The 21,303-nt window shown below is 34.2% G+C and overlaps 1 protein-coding gene across 2 annotated transcripts in view; it reads right to left on the bottom strand.

The window, feature by feature from the left end:
• The window catches only part of LOC136033812 (piezo-type mechanosensitive ion channel component-like), a gene marked incomplete at its 3' end in the record, with an annotated part of 265,796 nt that overhangs the window by 128,662 nt on the left and 115,831 nt on the right, over positions 1-21,303 (bottom strand). For both annotated transcript variants that reach the window (XM_065714725.1, XM_065714726.1), the window contains 4 exon segments: positions 3,612-3,797; positions 8,829-8,991; positions 12,873-12,959; positions 17,926-18,127. In XM_065714725.1, coding sequence (XP_065570797.1) covers positions 3,612-3,797; positions 8,829-8,991; positions 12,873-12,959; positions 17,926-18,127 — 638 coding nt within the window.

The following is a 21,303-nucleotide window of genomic DNA, read 5'->3' as shown; positions in this document are numbered from 1 at the left end:
TGATATCAAGGCGTCACAATACATTTGATACAACCACCGTGGGAAAAATACAAATTCTTCCTTAAGGTTTTGACTTATTTATCATTTGGGGCCAGAAATCTCAGAATGCCAGTTTTAAGAAAAAAAACAACTTTGTAGCCAATTTTGAGGTCGGATCCCAGTATACTACGTAGTACGCTTGTATATATTGATTCTCATTGTCACTTGTGGTGTAGCCGCAGACAATATGAGCCTCTTCTTAATGTCATGAGATGGGTCAAAGCAAGGTTACGCTAGAGGCTTGCATGTAATAATTCTAATTGTCACTTATTTTGCCTTCATCCTGAAAAGAATACAAATTCATCCATAAAGTTGTAACCTACTTAGATCCTATGTGGCCAGAAATGTCAGAATGCCAGTTTTAAGAAAAAATAGCAACATTGTAGCCAATTCGGAGGTCAGGTACCTGCCCAACTACGTGGCATGCTTGTATATATTGATTCTCAATGTCACTTGTGGTCTAACCACTGACAATTTGAGCCTCTTCTTGATGTCATGAACTGGGTCCCAGCAAGGTTACACTAGATGCTCGCGCATAATAAGAGGCTTCTTCTTGATATCCTGACGTCACAATGCGTTAAATAAAACAATCGTGTAAGATATACAAATTCTTCCTTAAAGTTGTGACTTATGCATGTCATTTGTGGCCAGAAATATCAAAATGCTAGTCTTAAGAAAAAAAAAACTTTGTTGCCAATTTAGTGGTCGGGTCCTGGCACGACTACGTGGTTTGCTTGTATATACTGATTCTCATTGTCACTTGGAGTCTAACTGCAGACAATGTGAGCTTCTTCTTGATGTCATGAACCGGATCCCAGCAAGCTTACGCTAGAGGCTTGCATATAAAAATTCTAATTGTCACTTGTTTTGCCTCTTCTTGATATCATGGCATCACAATACGTTCTATACAACCACCTTGAGAAGAATACAAATTCTTCCTTAAAGTTGTGACCCGTTTAGATCGTATGTTACCAGCAATGTCAAAATGCCGGATTTAAGAAAAAAAAAAACAACAACATTGTAGCCAATTTGGAGCCTGGATCCTAACACAACTACGTGGCATGCTTGTATATATTGATTCTCATTTTCACTTGCGGTCTAGCCGCAGACATTGTCAGCTGTACTTCTTGATTTTATTAACTTCGTCCCAGCAAGGTTACACTAGAGGCTTGCATATAATAAGTCTAATTGTCACTTGTCTTGCCTCTTCTTGATATCATGCGGCCACCATAGGCTCGATACAACCACCCCGGGAAAAATACAAATTTTTCCTTAAAGTTGTAACTTAGTTAGATCATTTGAGGCCAGAAATGTCAGAAGAACAGTTTTAAGAAAAAAAAAGAACAAATTTGTAGCAAATTTGGAGGCCAGGTCCCGGCATGACTACGTTGCTGATTGTGAATATTGATTCTCATTGTTACTTGTGGTCTAACCACAGACAATGTGAGCCTCTTTTTGAGATCATAAACCCTCAGCAAGGTTACGGAATAGGCTTGCATATAATAAGCCTAACTGTCACTTGTTCTGCCTCTTCTTGATATCATGAAGTCACCATAGGTTTGATACAACAACCCAAGAAAAAATTAAAATTCTTTCTTAAAGTTGTTACTTATTTAGATCATTTGAGGTCAGGAATGCCAGAATGCCAGTTTTAAGAAAAATACAACTTTTTAACCGATTCGGAAGCCCTGTCCTGGCACGACTTCGTGGCATCCCTATATATATTGATTTTCATTGTCACTGCTGGTCTAACCGCAGACAATGTGAGCCTCTTCTTGATGCCAAGTACTGGGTCGAAGCAAGGTTAGGTTAGAGGCTTAGTTATATTAGTTCTAATTGTCACTCTTTTTGCCTCTTCTTGATATCATGGCGTCACAATACGTTGGATACAACCACCCTGAGAAAAATACAAATTCTACCCTAAAGTTGTGACCTGTTTAGATCGTATGTGGCCAGAAATTTTAATATGACAGTCTTAAGGGAAAAAAACAACTATTCAGCTGATTTTGAGGCTTGGCCCCGGCGCTAGGCACACAGCAGGCTTGTATATATTGATTCTTGTTGTAATTAGCAACTTCATAGTGAATCACTTTGTTTACTACCCTCTCCTTGGGAAAATGGAAGGATTCCACGCGTAATACATATAACATTGAAGGATCCAAATGACTTGTCATTGAATTGCCAAAAAAAAAAAAATGACATGTTTTTGAAAGTTATGAGTCGTTTGAACAAACTTCTAAAGAAGTTGTTACTGGATTTTAATCCTAAGACTCTTTGATTACCGCATTTCAAAATGATAGCAATGATGTTTGAATTTGGTGTTTCAACTTGGCACTTGATATTTCAATCCTGTAAAATGCATGACTCTTTGAAGTATAAACAGGAAGAAGGAATCTAATTCAAGTCAGAATTTCTTTATCAATTGAAATTGGTGATTTGACACCTCATGACTTGAAAATAAAGAGTAACTCGATGATTGTCCTGATGGGTAATTACAGAATCAAACATAAACAAGCTTGTCGCGTACCAACTGCTGGAGCCTGGACCAAGCAGAGTCGTCTGGTACTTCAAATTAATGGTATAATCAAGAGCTGCATCATAGCATCTGTTTTCTAATTCTTATAGTTGGAAATAATTTTAATAAATTAGCCCTTTTTAGCACCTGATCATTTTTTTTTCTAAATTCACATCGGCTTGACAAAATTTTTAGCAGCCAACAGAAAACTATCAGGTTGGAAAGTATAGAAAAAGATTAGTTTGACATAAAATCTGGAATATAAACAAGAAAAAAATTAATAAGAACATGTGAAAAATCGATGTTTTAAAAAAATTCAACTTCGAAAAAAAGTTCTTAGATGGATGGAATGTTTTTCTTTTTGTTAAATATCCACTTTTCACGCTCCAGACCATTTTTACAGTCTTTGATGTCATTTTACTTTTGTTTTTCTTTTATTTTTAGGGGATAAAGTTTCGAAAAAGATTAGTTTTATATCCCATGTAATGTGGGATAAGTAGAAAATATCAAATGATAACAATTAAAAAACCTACATGTTCAAAAAAGATTAAATTCTAAAAAAGAATTTCTTAATTGGCTAAAAATAAACCTTTTTTGCCTGTTGATTTTTCATGCTTCAAACCAATTCGATGTTGTCTGACATAATTTTGGTTTATCTTAATCTTAGACAATAAAATTACGAGAACTAGAAATCATTTTGGGGAGGTTTTTTTCTTTAATTGGAAATATCACCTAAAAAAAGATTAGTTTGCTGACATATTGGGTTAGAGAATTAGATGAAAGTTTTTACCACAAACCAACGAGCATTACAGTGAAATAGGATTCAGTCATATAAAGACTTCTAAAATAAAAATCTATTGGCAAACATATATTGGGTTTTATGCAACCACGTAAGACATTTATTTGAAACGTTTACAAATCTTGGTATTGTGATACATTACTAAAATCAAAAGAAGTTTAAATCCCACCCATTGTCAGATCATCGTAATTTTATGCTAGATACAACTTGACGGTTATTGTGGGAAAAAAGAAATGATCAGATAATAAAAAAACATACCATCTTACGACTTGATTTCTTGGTTTCAAAAAGAAGTCATTGCCAAGCCAAAAGAAAACAAACGACCCAGCCATATAGCCAACAGAAAAAATGTCAGCTCGTGTAGCTCCAGCATAGAAGAAACAAGCTAGTGTCACCCAGTAGAAAACAGAAAAAATGAAATGCTTGATCAGATCAAGCGGCGATCTAAAAATAAAGTAACTCAATTTTCACTTGATGACAACGGACATAGAAAATATTGAGATCATTATTGTCAAGCTTTTAAGAATATGTTTATCTCTTTCTATAAATGACTTTTTAGACATTAAAAATTAGGTAAAACGAAATATTCCTGAAGTAAACAGAAATGAAATCATATAATAAGTCAAGCATAAAAGTAAATTGAAATTGCTATGAAAGAATAGACGAGCCCAAAGCCTAACAGATGTTAAAATGAATCTGGAAATAAATTTTAGTTCTCTTCTGAGTAGCAAAAAGATTTTATCGCAGAAGGTTGGGGTTTTTGCCATTTTATAACCGAAAGCAACGATTTTGTCCCAAAAGGATTCCAAAAAGTAGTTGAATGAAAGTTCTTTGACAGCCTTATTGATTTGAAATTATCAGAGAACTATGTATTATAGTTTTTCAGTTTCAGAGGCAATAAGGCCTCTGACACATTCGTCCCTAGAGATTTATGCTACCAAGTCCATACAAAATAAAAGATTCTTATAGATATTTACTTTGAAACTTCATTTAACTAAGTGGATCCATTTCAAGCTTGGTGTATCATGCATAGCGGTGTATAATCGCACAGCATCCATTATAAGGGCAACTAGCCTCTCATGTCGTTTTAGCTGCTCTTCCCTCAAATACATGTGGTCAAAACTTTAGATAGCAATTTCATTCGGGAAATTTAAAGATAAAGAAGATACGCCGTTGGTGATGATACAGACTCTCCGTAGCCTCTAGGACAAGGGTTGAAAGCTATGTAAGTTCCCCATAGGGTTTTTTTTTCTTAGGAAAGGAGGGAAATTTTGATCCTGGTTCTCTAGAAAGGTCTAGGGTATTAAGGTTACAATTTCAGATTAAAGTTGAGGTGATGTTGGACAAAATCAAGACACGCTAAGCGCATGCTGGTTGTCAAAAGGGCGCATCAGTGATACCTGAAGAAACACTAAGGGTATAAGATTGAAAATTTCTAGGCATGTTCAGGGGAACTTTGAAAAGTGATCTTAGGGTGACAAGCCCCTCTTGCCCGTTTTGGATCCTCCAGCCTCAACCCAGATCAAAATTTTGAGATAGTAACATTTTTCAAAATAGTCCAAAAGCCCAGTAACTGTGCCTGCAGAGATGACATGAACCCCCCCCCCCTGCCCAGCCCTTTGGGGAAGCGTTTTAAATTTTGAAATGTTCTCATTATCAAAGAGTTCGTGGTAACAAAGCGACCCAGCTCAATAGCAACCGGAACTCTAAAAAACGAAACTTCGATACCAATAGCTACATCAAAAGAATCATATTTTTATGCTGATTTTAAATATATAATTTTTATCAAATTTAGTTCTACCCATCAAAATCTACCAGCCTGGGAAAATTAGCCATATTTTAGAAAATAGGGAGGAATAACTCTTAAAATTCATAAAATCTTAGGGAAAATTACGCCATCACATTCAGCGTGTCAGAGAATCCTACAGTAGAAGTTTCAAGCTCCTATCTATTGAATGTATAATTTGTATTTTTTGCCAGAAGACACGTCACGGAAGCGTTTTTTTTTCCAGGGGTGATCTTATCGACCCAGTGGTCCTAAAATTACATAAGAGGGCTTATTCTAAAGGAAATAAAAAGTTCTACTACACTTTTTAAGTGACCAAAAATTGGATGACGCCGAGGCTCCCTCCCACGCTCATTTTTTCCGAAGTCACTGGATCAAAATTTTGAGATAGCCATTATGCTCATCATAATTGAAAAACCTAATCGCCATGTCTTCGGGGACGACCATTGTTTACACATAGTAAAGATTATTAGGAAGTGTAAAGATGTTTTCAGGGGAACTTTTCGGCGTTGGGGGAGGGGGTCGGTGGTTAAATGGGAGGATCTTACCATGGAGGAATTTATTATGAGGGAAGAGAATACCCATGAAGGGGGCCAAGGATTTTTTAGCATTATTAAAAAAATAATGAGAAATAAATAAATAAAAAAAATTTCCGATTGGAAGTAAGGAGCAGAATAAAAACTGAAAACGAACAGAAATTGGTACGTATATAAGGGGGTTCGTCTCCTCCTCAATACCCCGCTCTTTACACTAAAATATTTTTAGTAATTTCAACTATTTATTCAACGGCTTTTTTGATTCAGGGATAATTCTTAAAGAATTGGGACAATTCAAGCTTTAGTGTGAAGATTAAGGTATTGACGAGGGGCTGAGCCCCCTCATATACGTAATACAAATATACAAGCATAGAAGTTCATTACGTAAGTTAATTCGTAAGTTATGCATACTTATTACCAATAAAAACGTTCGTAAAAAATAATAAAATGTTCTTGTTGCCATTTAAGTAGCCAAAAATTGGAGGGCAACTAGGCATCCTGCCCCACCCCTTTTTCTTATCAAAATTATCCAATCAAAACTATGAGAGAGTCATTTAGCCAAAAAAAAAAAAAAATAATAATATGCAAATTTCGTTTTAAATATTCATGTGTGGTGAGCCAAAATCAAAACATGCATTAATTCAAAAACGTTCAGAAATTAAATAAAAATAAACAATTTTTTTAACTGTAAGTAAGGAACGACACTAAAACTCGAAACAAACAGAAATTATCCCGTATATGAAAGGGGTCATCCCTTCCTCAATGCCTTGCTCTTTACGCTAAAGTTTCTTATTGTTTAAAAAAAATAGTTGTGAAAAAGAGCAAAACTTCAGCGTAAAGAGTGGGGCATTGAGGAGAGGACAACCCCTTTCATATACGGAATAATATCTGTTTGTTTTGAGTTTTAGTTTTTTTTCGAACTTGTTTTTTTTTATATTTAGTTTAGGAATAGGATTTGCAATTGAGAAAAGGGAGAATGTTTAATGCCGGGCGTATCTGGAAAGGCCAAAGGTATTAAGGTGAAACTACAGGGGATGTTGAGGAAAGTTTTGAATAGATTTTGACGGTATAGTGCTTATTTAAGACACAAGTAAAAGACTGGGTTATCAAAAGAGGATGTCTGCAATGTTTCAAGAGTTTAATGAGTCAGAAACATAAAAACAGCTGAGTGATTTCTTTGTTATAAATTTATTCCTTTGTTCCATTACCATTCATATTTAATTCAAAAAGACTTTGGAAGGCTTATGCCTAAAGAAAGGGGAAAATAAATTCTTATTTGTATTCATTTTTGATCACTTAAGTTTGACTTGAATATCCATTTCAACTCCTACACGTTTTAGCATATAATTATTCATCTATGTTTTATGTTACCTTTTTCTTTTATGTGATAATTTGTTTTTATTTCTGTTCATTTCGGGTTTCAAGTATTCTTTGACAGTACTTTCTGGTCATTTTAAGTTTGAACTATTATAAGACTTATCTGCTAGTCTTTAGTTTTAATATGACTCCTTACTTAAAAAAAAATACTTCTTTTATGAAGAGCTTATTGAATTTAGTTGATAAACAATCTATAATCCTCCTTCAGATTACCAATCCAATGACCTTCCTCCGAGGTTTGTACGACCATATTTTCTTTAAGAACGTTACATGCCCCCACAACATAACTTGTAATCCTTGCCCTGAGGTCTGTGGGTGGGGGCTGCCATCCTTAACGACATAATTTCCCAACCTTCCAACTACGTTCAACAAAATGGCTATCTCAAAATTTTGATGGGATATGTTTGGGGAAAATGATAAGTATTCGGAGGGGAGGTTTGTAACCCTCAGATCATTCTCAACTATTAAAAAAACACTACTTGTTTTAATTTTCAATCGAATGAGCCCCTTTTGTAGTTTCTATGACGACTCCTTCTATACAAAGTGCCCTGGACTAAAAAAAAATAAAAATAATAATAAATAATACACTATGCCCTCATTGCTCGTTACTTAGGCATCAGTATTTTGCTGTCTATGCTAGCATTGAAGATATACAAGAATAAAATGGCAGCCGTTAAAGTACAAAATAAGGTTAGTATCTGGTTTTATATTAGATCAGGAGTTTAGCAGGGTTGCGACCTATCATCCTTTATATGGATCATTTTGATAAACTTTGTCCTAAGGAGTATGGCAAAGGCAATGGGAGAACGCGGAATTCGTTGTAGAAGGAAAAACTCTATACTTAGATTATGCTGATGATTTTAGGGTCTTAGATGAATATGGTAGAAAAAGGAATGACTTTTTGGTGGCTTTGAGATTTCAAGGTGCAAGAATAGGTTTGGAAGTTAATGTTAAGAAGACTAAGTCACTTAAGCTAGGAACAAATAAGAGTGAAAAGGTGATGATGGGTAACGAAAAGGTTGATCTAGTGCATAACTTTACTTACCTGGGTAAATTTCTATCTTATGCAACAGAGGCAACGAGAATGCCATTGGCCAAAATTGGACATGGGAGGATTTGGGGTGAAACCCTCTGAATACCATACGATTATTAAGAATATATTTAAGCATTTTCTTGCCAGTTGAATGAACCCCCTTAATAAGATCCCCTATAAGTTTCTATGACCATCAGAAGTCACGACAGGAAAAACTATTACATGGGATACACGCCCGTTTTCACTAAGTCACCTATACTACGTTTATTCTGATTAAAGCAGATTATTTTCTTTTATTTTTTTTTTAGTTTTACTAATTTTTAGGATTGTTTGCGTTGAATCATGAATAGCTAAGGATTTCCTTACAATAATTCAAAAAGATCGTAGGTTTGGTGAGTTGATGAGAAATACAAAAAATTAAAAATTTATCCTTCTTACGTAAGAATCATTTATCTAGCTCAAGAGTCTTACGTAAGGGTCAGTAGAACCCTACAATCTAAATTGAAAACACTTAATTTAATTGGAATTTGATCATACACCCGTGGGCGTAATAAGCCTGACTCACAAGTTGCAACAACTTTCCGTATGGTTGGAAAAAACCCTCTTAAATGAGCTATACAATCAAAAAGGATATAGTGTAAATGAATGCTTAGGTGTGGTAAACCGATTCACAAACATGTTAAATACCAACAACACAATTTTTAAAACTGTGTCTTCTGTGCTGTGTACAAATTATTAGTCACCTTATATTTGTGATATAGTCTTCAACAGTATTCCTGTATTCATGATGAGTGTCTATAATTTCATTATTTGGTCCACCCTCCTCTCTCATCCTTCGGTAGGCCATGTTTTCTAGCGCAAAATTCTCTAGTTGAATGCTGGCAAAAAAGAGAAGCACGCCGTCATCTATAAAAATGAATAATTGATCTAAAACAATCACTTATTCATGAGAAAGATCAGAAATTGGGGCTTAATCTTGTAGAATATATTGGAATCTATTTAAAATTTGATATAGTAATTTATCCACCGAAAAAAATGATAGACTAAAGCTGAGAAACAAACCCAATTTAAGCAATAAATTACGGTACAAAAATTGACGTTTAGAACCCTTTGACAATATATCAACGCTGTCTATTCGAAATCTGATAAGAACAATTTAGCATCTCTTAAAAAAGTGGATTCCCATTGTTCATAATAATAAATCTTGATCAGAATGTTCCTAATTAAAGTAATACTGAACAAGCATTAGCTTTTCGAATATTTATGCTGTTACTGATAATCATTTAACCATTAAAGAAAGTCACTTGAGGTTCTATTTAACTTTGTGAGTACTAAAAAATGACTAGTTTGTAAAATCTGCGCCGTTGGCTTCTAATAAGGATAAATTTAATTAGTAAACGGTAAAGCGAGAAAAGTATGGAATTGAAAGGATGAAAATACATAGCAATCATCTCAATTGAAAAAATAGATAGACTTCCTGTTAACTTGAAACTGTATGAAACTGACATACTGGGGACCAGCACTGCACAGCCAGCACCTTTATCTGACTTGAAGCTATCAGTAAAATTTTTCATATGGTCTCTTAAGTGGTCAGCTTGTCTTAGCCAGTCATGTTTGAGAGTCAAGTTATTATCATACAGGAAAATACACGTTGTTCTTTATTCAACATAGATTATTCAATATATCATCCTAAAAAACTATCTCATTAATGGGTACTATATTTGGGCACTCATTTGAAAGCAATTACACCTATAAAAAGCTGGAGCATTCCTATCCTTCATCACTCATCAACATCATTGTTACAATTTTTTATAATTCCCATCTTGATTATATCCTCATTTAAAGTCAATTTTTTAATGAAATACTTCACAAGTAACCTGTCACGTCGTAGCTTAAGCGTGCTCACCCCCCATTCAATCATCATAACTGGAATAGGGATACTATTTAGGCAGCCATGCGCCCTGTTTGATTACTTGCTAATTCAAAATTATCCTCTTAAACAGTAAATTCATTTTTCAGGAATGAAAGCGCTCTCTCGAGGGCGTCCAGATAGAAGAAAAGGGGGCAAAGATCTATTATGTCGCAATGAGAAAAAATCTAAATTACATATTGTCTGGGTGAAGGTAAAGTGAGAATATGGCTAATAGCCTACAGTATTATGGGACTTTTATCCAGAAGACAGTCAAGCCTGTTTATGTAAGTTGGGAACATTAGTTCTATTTTGATGAGGAAGAGAAAAACAAAACTTGGGTGACGTTGCGGTGATAGAAATGCTAGCGTTATACCAACAACAATGACCATATGAAGGCTTTTTATAAGGACTTTTAATTCCAAAATCAACACCGTTAATTTGCTAGACGGTCTTATAAGTCAGCTTTATTTTTGATATGTGTTCACGCTTATGTTAGTTTACCAATTGGCCTTTCTTGTTTTGAACATCCCCTCACTCCTCAATAATCCTCGGCAGTACTCCCTGATATAATTACAACTACAATCAAGAGGAAATTAAAATAATCTTGTAAAAACGGTAAAAACTCACACTTTTTATAAAACTGATAGTAAGATAATTAAAAGTGCCTAATTTTGAAAAAAAAATGCCTTATGGAGGCTTAAATGTCCGAACCTTGGTATATTTATGAAAATAATATGAAATAAACTTCGTTTTCTTAAAGAGTTAAAGAGGCTGCGTCCCAAAGTCGAACGTTAAAACGTACAGGAATTAGAAGAGGCAGTTGGGGGGCTGCCGCCCCCCAAACCCCCAGCTTTTAAAGACTCTTTCGTACAGGTTTTTTTTTTTTGGGGGGGGGACTTCATTGTTACTAATTACTAGTTTCGGCGCAATGGTTCTCCTGTCCTCTTGTGTTTAACATTTTTCGAAGTTATCCCATTATTCATTCATTTCAATTTTTTGTTAATTAAAAGAGGGCCTTTCCGAAGCCAAGAGCTGGGGGTTAGCAAAAAAACAAAAAACCTGTACAAAAGAGTCTTTAAAAGCTGGGGGTTTGGGGGGCGGCAGCCCCCCAACTGCCTCTTCTAATTCCTGTACGTTTTAAGGTTCGACTTTGGGACGCAGCCTCTTTAACTCTTTAAGAAAACGAAGTTTTTTTCATATTATTTCTGTACGTTTTTCTACAATCCATGGTGGATGTAATTTAATAATTCCTGTACTCCTCGTACAGGAATTAGGAGAAGAACTTGGGTGGCTGCCGCCCCCCCCGCTTTTAAATCATTGTATAAAATAGAAAAAAAATAGATAGAATGACCGAAATGTTTCTTTTGCTCATAAGAAGCTAATATTCTGTTATCTCTCAAATGATAAGCTGTCCAGGTGTTATCAAATTTTTTTCTGGAATGGAGCTGGATTTTCATGATGCTTGCAGTCATTCTCGCCGTGCCGAGCTGATTATTTTGATGTACTTGAATGTTGATATTCGTAACTTTTAAGAATTTCAAAAATTAACATGGGACTATTAGACTATTAGGACTATAAGAAGACTATTAGGAGAGGCAAACCACCCGCTTTTAAAGACTCTTTTGTACAGGTTTAATTTTTTTTCATATTAATTCTGTACGTTTTTCTACAATCAATGGTGGATGTAATTTAATAATTCCTGTACTCCTCGTACAGGAATTAGGAGAGGAACCCCCCCCCCCGCTTTTAAATCATTGTATAAAATAGAAAAAAAAAATAGATAGAATGACCGAAATGTTTCTTTTGCTCATAAGAAGCTAATATTCTGTTATCTCTCAAATGATAAGCTGTCCAGGTGTTATCAAAATTTTTCTGATGTTGTGAAAAAAAACCGCCCGTAAGGGACTTGAACCCTTGACCCGAGGATTAAAAGTCTCACGCTCTACCAACTGAGCTAATAACTTGCATGTGTGTAAATATAACTTCTGAATAGCTTTAAAAATTTCAAATTAACATGGGCTCTTATGGAGAGAAATCCGTTAATTAAATAGCTAATGGGTGGTTTCTGGAAAACAGGGAAGGAGTTATCGGATCAAGCTGAAATTTCGCAGATAAGCTCCTGGGCCGTAGGGGACCTTAACTTGTGAATTTCAGCCCGATCGGACAACGTTAAAAGGGGTAGGGGGGGGGGGGGGGGGGGGTGGAGGGTCGAAACTTTCGGGGGGTTAAGATTTTCCTACGAAACTTTCATGGGCACTTACTCGGAGAATTCCGCATCCAATGAGTCTTCGTACACTCAGATCCGATATCGGATGTGACCTGTAGGCGTCTAGGAAAAAAAAGTAAATGAATTTTAAGTGGCTATGCGTGGTTTCTGGAAAACAGGGAAGGAGTTATCGGATCAAGCTGAAATTTCGCGGATAAGCTCCTGGGCCCTAGGGGACCTTAACTTGTGAATTTCAGCCCGATCGGACAACGTTAAAGGGGGGCTTGGGTTGACAGGTCGAAACTTTCGGCCAGATTTTCCCCATGAAGAAAAAGTTGGAGGGGGATGAAATTTTGCAGGTTTCTTAGTTGGAGCTCGGGCTACGAAATGCATCCCTCCCCATCCGTCTGCGACCACTGGAACCGAAGATCGCTTAACATTGTCGTGTGTCGCCTCTTTATAGAGGCACGAGTGTGCCTCCTTGATGTATAAAAAAGTTTCCCCCAAAGCTTCCAAGGAACTTTAAAAGACAAGCTCTCGCAACCAAAATATTTCTCTGAATAGATGTGAGGAAAATGTCACTGATCTAACCTAGATTTTTGCATTAAATTCAAAATATTTGTTGATCTTTGGGTAAGATATAATTATAAAGCAACTATAAATACTTACAAAACATTTTTACAGGATCAATAGCTCTTGGATATTCAAGGAAATAAATCCATTCTGTCAAACCATCGATACTGCTCCATGGATATTCTACAAGAGAAAAATATTAAGAATGATAGGTTTTAATTTCATTTATATTACCTAGAGACTCATCACTCCCAAACCTATCGGTGCAACCACTACTGCTGACAGCTCTTGGCAGTGCAAAACCATCTGAGACCAAAATACTTCAGCAATCATTCCCCCCCTCCAGTATGTTCATAGCTTCAATCTTTATTCCCTGCAGTTAATTTATTGTTTCCCTTTAAATCTTTTCATGACCTCGCGCTTCATTCAAAGAAGCCGTACTTTTCATTTGGCCTCAGTTGAATGGTCGAATTGCCCAATTTTGGTCAGCTTATTTTCTTCACCCATAATGTGTGGTCTTTCCTTTATTACAGAAATAGTGAGATCGAACATGGATTCCTTATCCCTCTATTTGTTTCAGATACAGTCACTTAAACAATTGCTAAGACAATCCTTTGATATTCCTAGGGATAACCGTTTGTATGTTTTCATTAATATTTTGCAGTGCCAACGGTTCAGAACAATACTTAAACTCTTTCATTAATGTTTTTTTGTGTACTAAAATTGGTTTGAATGCTTTTTTTCACACGCTTCCAAACTTTCACTAGCTGTAAAAAAAGAAAACATCCTATGCCTTGACTATTCCCCTTTTTACACCTTTACCCATCCACCATCCATACTAATAAGACCATTAATATAAGGAAAGAGCAAACTTTAACATTTTTCTATCTAAGCATCACCACTTATTCCTCATTTATCTCTAAGTTAAGAAAATTAGCGTTCTTGAAATAATTTCCAAGCATATTCTCAAAAATTCTTAATTCTACAAAACCTCCAAAACCTCGTTCATTTTACTAGTATTTTTATTTAAGAGATTCAAATCATCTGCATTATCTAAATCTAGGAGAGTTTTACCACTCAATTCGATATTATGATTTCCTGTGGCTTCTAGTGTAATCCTTAGGGAAAAGCCCGTTAAAGTAAGCCATGTAATCGGGAATGAGATAAACCCAAGCTTGACTGTCGATTTCAGACTGGACCTATTACTAGCTTCGCTTCATACATTATTCAGAATATTTCAGCCCCATGTCCGGGAGCCTATCCCAACGGAAAAAAAAAAGAAAGAATGCAACAAAAAGAAGAAAAAAATGTTTTTTTAAACAACACACACGAAAAAAAAACACTACAACTAAACACACGAAGAAAAAAAAATTATAACAACAAATAAATAAGAATCTCACATTATAAACACATTTCCAGCACTGATGTCCCAAAACTAAAGAAAAAACCAAAGCGAATGTTTATAGTGATACCATGGGCCACTCTTCTCTGAACAGTCAGTGTATGAATGAGAATCTATTAAAAGTGAATACTATATTTAAATGAACAAACAAAAGAAGGTCACCAGACCCCAGGCCGATCACCCTTAAATAAATCTTATAGGTTAATGAACAATTTCATGAATTATAAATAAAATGGATTTTTTTTGCTAGTTTAGCTGCAGTCCATTGACTTTTTCCAGCATTGACCTCATTCTGACTTTTGTTCACAAGATTATCACTTGTTTCAGGACAATTATGCAAATCACTACTCGTTAAAGGTTTTACCTCAGGACATAATTCAGGACAATTATGTAAATCACTACTCGTTAAAGGTTTTACCTGGTCCTTAATTAAACTATTATAAATTGAACTTATCCTAAAATCCAATAAATCTATATTAATACTCATACCCCATAAATAATTCATTTCTGTAATTTCTCTGAAACTTTGCAGAAGTCCTACAGACGTATCTACAATTTTCTCGGATGAAATAAACACTATGGCGAGGAAAAGTATACACGTATTTTGCTATAGCTGATTCAAATTTCCAGGTTTTTTATTTTGCTTTAGCGAGCAGTCTATGCATTTTTGTGTTGCTGTAGCCTATTTTCTAAATTCTGCTGTGTTCTACCTGCATAAAATTTGCCACAAGAGCATGGAATTTTGTATATCCCTTTTGTATGTTTCTTGGAACTTTGCCTTTTCCATTATTTAGCAAAGAGCTTATAGTTTGTCCTAATTTAAGTGCCGTTTTTGTTTTTTTTAATTCTCTTCTTAACCTCTGTGACACAATTGGGATACAAGGCAAAGATATGTAATTTGTTTTTTGAGTTTACCCAGCTTCTTCTAATATCTTCTTCTAATATTTCGTAAATGGAAAAGCAATCTTGTCTAAGAAATTATTTAAAGTGAGTTTTGTAATAATAGATGCTTTGTGAAATCCTGTGCCAATTGTGCTCATAATATGGTTTTCTACGATTGGTGATTCTCCATCAACAAGAATCGAAATCTTGTACAAGTAATCTCAAGCCTATTAGCCTATATCCGACTCCTTACATACTCAAGCCTACCTATATTGAACTACTATGGGAACACAGCCCATAATAGATAACTTAGCTAGGAAAAAATTAAAAAAAAAAATAAAAATCACCAAAACAGATAAAAACCAGAAGAATTATTCATCAATCCGAATCTAGTGCAAATGCTGCTCCGTATATAGGGCTTTAATTTACTCGATGGGGGCCTAGCTCCTCAAGGACGCCCTGCAGCTCTGTTTTCAGTCAGGGTTCTGGTTAGGAAAACTCGTGAAGGATAGCCTTGACATGACTATGAGTTCACACAAGCAGAATTCCCCTTTTGGAGATAGGGACGGAGGATTGAGACTGACGAAGTGGATATTCTCAACAATCTCACAGCCGCGTAACTGCTCCAGCCTTTTATACCCAGCCTATTCTTCGTCAGGAGGTTTTTGGTGGTAGGGGGTTGAAAATTCTACCAAGGAATGTTCAAATATAAAGTATTTCCCCGTCAAAATCTTTCACCCATTTTGATGTGTTATCCCTATTTTTCGAGATGAGGCTATTTTTCTTTTGGTAATAAGCTTTAAAGTTGATGCATTTTATGATTTTGAATTACCATAAGAATTGGCTTCGGAATCGAAGCCAATTCTTGTAATATATAGTGTTATCAAAACTCTTTTTTCAGAGTTTTTGTTACTGTTAGCACGAGTCATTCCTTACTTACAGCTTACTTACAGCTTGTTTCCACAAAATGCTTAATATAACTATATATATATATATATATATATATATATATATATATATATATATATATATATATATATATATATATATATATATATATATATATATATATATATATATATATATATAAACCCAATTTTTACATTTCAACATAAATGAAAACAAATTTACTAGTAATATTTGTCTCCCCTCTCGTAGGTAATTCGCTGAAAGCACTTGAGATACTCCTCCCTCCGACAACTCTCTACCTTTAGTGCAGGTAAGCCTATGATATAAGCTCATAGTCGTAAAGAAAACACTTTTTTAAATTAAGAGGGTAGCTATCAGTTCGTAGAAATATACAAAGGGAGATCATATCTACGAAGGGAGTCCAAAGCCGAATCGAAGGGAGATTAGAGACCCCCGATACCCTCTTCTATATTTATCTTCAGATGTACGAAGAGTTATGGAGCTTATGCATAGCAATTCATTTTCTGAGGCATCAGACACACACCCCACCCTTTCACAAGGACCCATAAATTCTCCCCCGAAATAAGAATAAGAAAAAGTGAATCAAGTCTTTTCAATGAAGCTTTGAAATATACGGTTATACTAACCGTTTATTTGACACAAATAATGAAATATACCAAAATATTATGAAAATATTATAGTTTAGTAATTAAATTATGGAAACTACAACAACAAAAAATATGAGAAGGGGGCCAACCAATCGCATTATATGAATAACCGAACCTCACCAATCTATCAAAGTACTATCTTTGTAAATTTAAATATTCAACAAAAATGTGCCTAAAACTGTAGATTTCAACTGAGCCTAAGCTAATTGTCTGTTATACGGACTGTAGAAACCCGTTTGTCTTGTTCCCGTTTTGAACTAACCCAAGCTATAATTTTTTATTTATTTTTTATTTTGTTGGTTTCTTTTTCATTAATTGTATTCTTTTCAGACACATGTTATGTGGTTTTCTTGTATGTAAATAAGTTTAAACAAGACTGACAAATAAGGAGGACTCATTAGCTTAATATAGTTCAAGTTATATACGCAAGGAAAGGAAAAGGGAGAGGAAGGTAGTTTTCGGAATTTTAGCAGTCTACCCTATAACAAGTCACATTTTCATATGAAACACCTGGTTTTGCATGTTTTTTTTTAATCTAATTAAAAAAAAAGGTCTAACTTTAAAAATTCAATCTACCAAAATATCACTAAGTTTTTATTGTTTTCTCCTTAATTTCTTTTATGTTCGGTATAAAAGCAAATTTTGTTTTTTCTTAACTAATCCCTCTATCCCTCTATCAATGGCGGATCCAGGGGACAGGGGAACCCAGGCCCCCCAAGATCTTTTTCGGCACCCTCTTATTTATTTTTTTTAATTTTTCTACTCTTTTTTAGAATAAATTTGTCAATTGGGTCAATTATTTGCACCTTTGTCACATTTGGCCTCCCAAGATTTTAACCATGGGCGTCCTTGTCACATGGGACCTCCTTCAAGATTTTGCTCGAGATTCACCCTTACCCTCTATATAGGTTTGAAACCATTCACTACCTTTTTCGTCTTTTTAAGAATTTATTAGGAATTGACTCTCCCAAAACAAAATTACTAAAAATATCTTATGGGCCTAATTGCTAATAATGTTAATTGCATTCCTTTTAACAATATGTTTCTTACTTTATTAGCATTGCGTAAATTTCTTCGGATTTTGTTTTTAACCAAACAAAAATTTCGTTCGGTATATTCATTTTTGATTGCAATTCCTCATTCCTTGAAAACACTGATAAAATTTATACCACATCAACATTATCATAAGTGTGAAGTGAAAGAAGATACAGGCCTCAGAGCCTTTTGTTTCGTCTTATTAGTGATCAGTAGATAGAGTGATAGAGACAATTTTGTACCAAACACTTACCAAAGCATAAAATTGGAGGCAGTCCTAAACACATTAAGTATTCTATTCCTAGCATTACTCCAATGCAGTAAACAAAATACTTCCAAATGCGGCGAATTTGAACTCTTCTCTGACAGTGAAAATACAACAGCCAACAGCTATAGATAACTGAAATCACGTCAAAGTGAATTGATAGTGTCAAGACGGTCAAGGTCAGACAAGTCTAAAAAAAAGAGTTTTAGTCCAAACATGATTCTAAAACACAATGAACGTCGTTTTTGTAGGCAGAGGAGCAGGAGTCTCTAAAACCAAGATCCCCTCTTAAAATTTGCAAAATTTTCACCAGTTTTCAAATAATTTATTAGATTTCAATAAATGTGCCCATATAGATAAATAAATCCCTTGTTATATGTTATTTTACTTCAAATTAATCAGCTCTAAATTGGAAACTTGAATTTGACGCAAACACTTTGCAATGAGGAATCACATATCAAGCACTTCTTGAAAACCAACTGTTAGTAAGGAATGACTCAGGCAAATGGTATCCAAAATTCTAAATAACGGAATTTTTGTAACATGAGGTGCAGCAGCATCTTTGAGGCCTGAGCTGAAGTCAAGACATATAACAAGGGATTTATTTGATGAATTGACTTTGCGCAGCAAATTTGACAGGGGCACATAAGTGTCCCTAGCATATTGTCGACTAGATGTAGCATTTCGATAATTAGTTGGCACATGAAGACATACAAGAAGAATACTACCTAAATCAGCTGCAAAGTATAGATCTCTAGATAAAAAACAACTATATTTAAACTTCTTATTTACAGGAACTAATAAGCCAAAAGACGGATAAGAAATGTCCCAAGACTTAAAGTAGCAAGGGGTAACATGGCGAAGGCCAATAAGCCCGAAGCACTAAATATAAATTTGGATATTAAGAAATCATTAATGACATATCAATATCATTTAAACTTTTACGGTGAACAAATAATCTCTTTTCTAATTCTACTTCCAATTGTATTTGGAAATAATCTTTAGCTAAAACTCTATACATCCATTCACTTAGATATTCTTTTTATATAATTGACAAAAATGACCACAATTCGCATCGTTAAAATATTGGGCTTGGGTAGACTGACAGGCAATTTGTTTATTTGAAGTCTTTAAGTAGTTGATAATTTCATTTCCAGGTTGGATTCCAAAGGAATAATAAAATTCTACAATTGAGAATTGGGGATCACCGAAATAAGAAGTCCCATGCGTTTATCATTTATTACGCCACATTCTTTTTTCTTTATTTTACTTGGTAATTTATGTCGAGAAAATGTACCACTAAAGTAAGGAATGTGGTGTCATTCAGCAGTTATATCAATACTTGTTAACGGTATCATTTGCTTTTTTCTTTGTTACGTACTTCTCATTTTGTTGGATAAGGGCTGAAACTACGATATCAACAAGTATTTATGGGTCTTCCACGTTTCTTAGGAACTTTGATGTTTGCCATTCCAACGATTTTCTCTGTACCTGGTAGTCCAGAAGCTCCTCCAACTTTTCATGGAGCGCTAGATAATTTTAAAGGTCCGCCTATTTTTCCAGTTAATTATAAAGCTCCATCAGAGCTAACAGCAATTTTATCAGTAACTTTATTAACTGCATACGTTCTTTAGGCAGCAGCACCACTTGTTAAAGCAGCTTTACCTATCGCAACTGCTAATGGTATAAAAAATGGAAGTAAAGCCACTATTTTCAATCAGTTGATGGTATGATATAATTATACCGATTCATTCTTTATTTTTCCTTGCTCAGTTTGTTCAATTTGTTTTCTTTTAAGCAATGGTTTAATAGTTTTTTTTTTACCAACAATAGTATTTTCTATTCGAATTGGACAATTTTCTTTTTTCTTAAAACATCCGTTTAATTTTACTTTTTGAAGAGGAGATAGGTGAATTGTGTATTTGAAAGTCAGCTTTTTATTGATGTCAAATGTATCGAAAAGAAATAAGAACGGTAATCTTGGATTATTTTGATGTAGTTGTTGGTAGGATAAATCAATGTCACATCCTTCATTTTCGTTTTTAAGTTTTTTAATCTTAGTCATCTGTCATTTATGAAGTAACAGTTTAAGAGGTTCTCGTTCATTCACTTTTGTATGTGTTACTCGCACTTTGCGTTTTTGTTTTGCATTGAAACAAGTTTTAATGTATTGTTTTTGAAATAGTGATAATATTATATTAACATTTAATTTATTATCAATGACTTCCATTATTGCTTTTCTTTCTGAAAGTGAAACGTAGTATAATTCGGCTACTCCAGGTGTAAAAGTGCTTTCAATCACGTTTTCTGCTTTACTGATTTTCTGCTTTTTTTTAGTTTCTTAGTTTTTTATTTTTTCTTTTCAGTTTTTTTAGTTTTGGGGGGCACGAAGTGCCCCCATCAACTAGGTGTTGGTGTGGCGCGAAGCGCCATACCAACAGCTAGTATATTGTATAGATATCTATATATATATAAATAAGTTGTATGTATGTCCGTTACACTATCTTCTATAGGAAAAAAATCAGGAAAAAATCAGAAAAAAAAAAGAAAATTAAAAAAGGAAATAAACTAAAAAAAAAAGAAAAAACTAAATAAAAAACTAAAAAAACAAAAAAAAATAAAAGAAAACTAACAAAAGGACAAAAACTAAAACAGAAACTAAGAAAAAACTAAAAAAATAAAAAAACTAAAAGAAAACTAAAATGGAAAAAAGAAAAAAAAACTAAAAACAACTAAAAAAACTAAAAAATGCAAAAAATCTAAAAAAGAAATAAAAGAAGAAACTAAAAAAAGAAAAAAACTGAAAATGGAAAAGAACTTAAAAAATAAAAGAAAACCTAAAAAATGGAAAAACTAAAAAAGGAAGAACTAAAAAAAGAAAAACTAAAAAAAGAAAAAACAAAAACTAAAGAACAAAAAAAAATAAAAAGAAAAAAAGAAAAAAGAAAAAAAAAACTAAAAAAGAAACAAAAAAGAAGAAAAAACTGAAAAAATGAAAAAAAGAAAAATGAAAAAAAAAATTGTATTGTATCAGATTAATGACGCTTCTTGACTACTAAGGTCCCTGCGTCGGCCCTGCAGTACATTTCTGAAGCATGATTCGATCTTTGGGTCCCGTTTTACCAAGCTAAGATCAAACCCACTGCACAACCACTATCGATGAAAAAAAAAAAAAGAAAAAACTAAGCTCAATGGCAATCATTAAAATAAAAAAAAAAACAGGTTTCAGTTCTTTTCCATTTTCTCTGCCACTCTATTATTAATTAAGCATTCAATGATACAATCTTTATTAACACTTTCAAGCAGTACATTGGCTTTGATCCTCTCTTTCGAGACAAAAACTAAAAGAAAAGAAAGAAAAAAGAA

This window comes from Artemia franciscana, chromosome 12 (genome assembly GCF_032884065.1).
Source record: "Artemia franciscana chromosome 12, ASM3288406v1, whole genome shotgun sequence".
In the NCBI taxonomy this organism is placed as follows: Eukaryota; Metazoa; Arthropoda; class Branchiopoda; order Anostraca; family Artemiidae; genus Artemia; species Artemia franciscana.
This window is presented reverse-complemented; position numbering and strand designations above follow the sequence as displayed.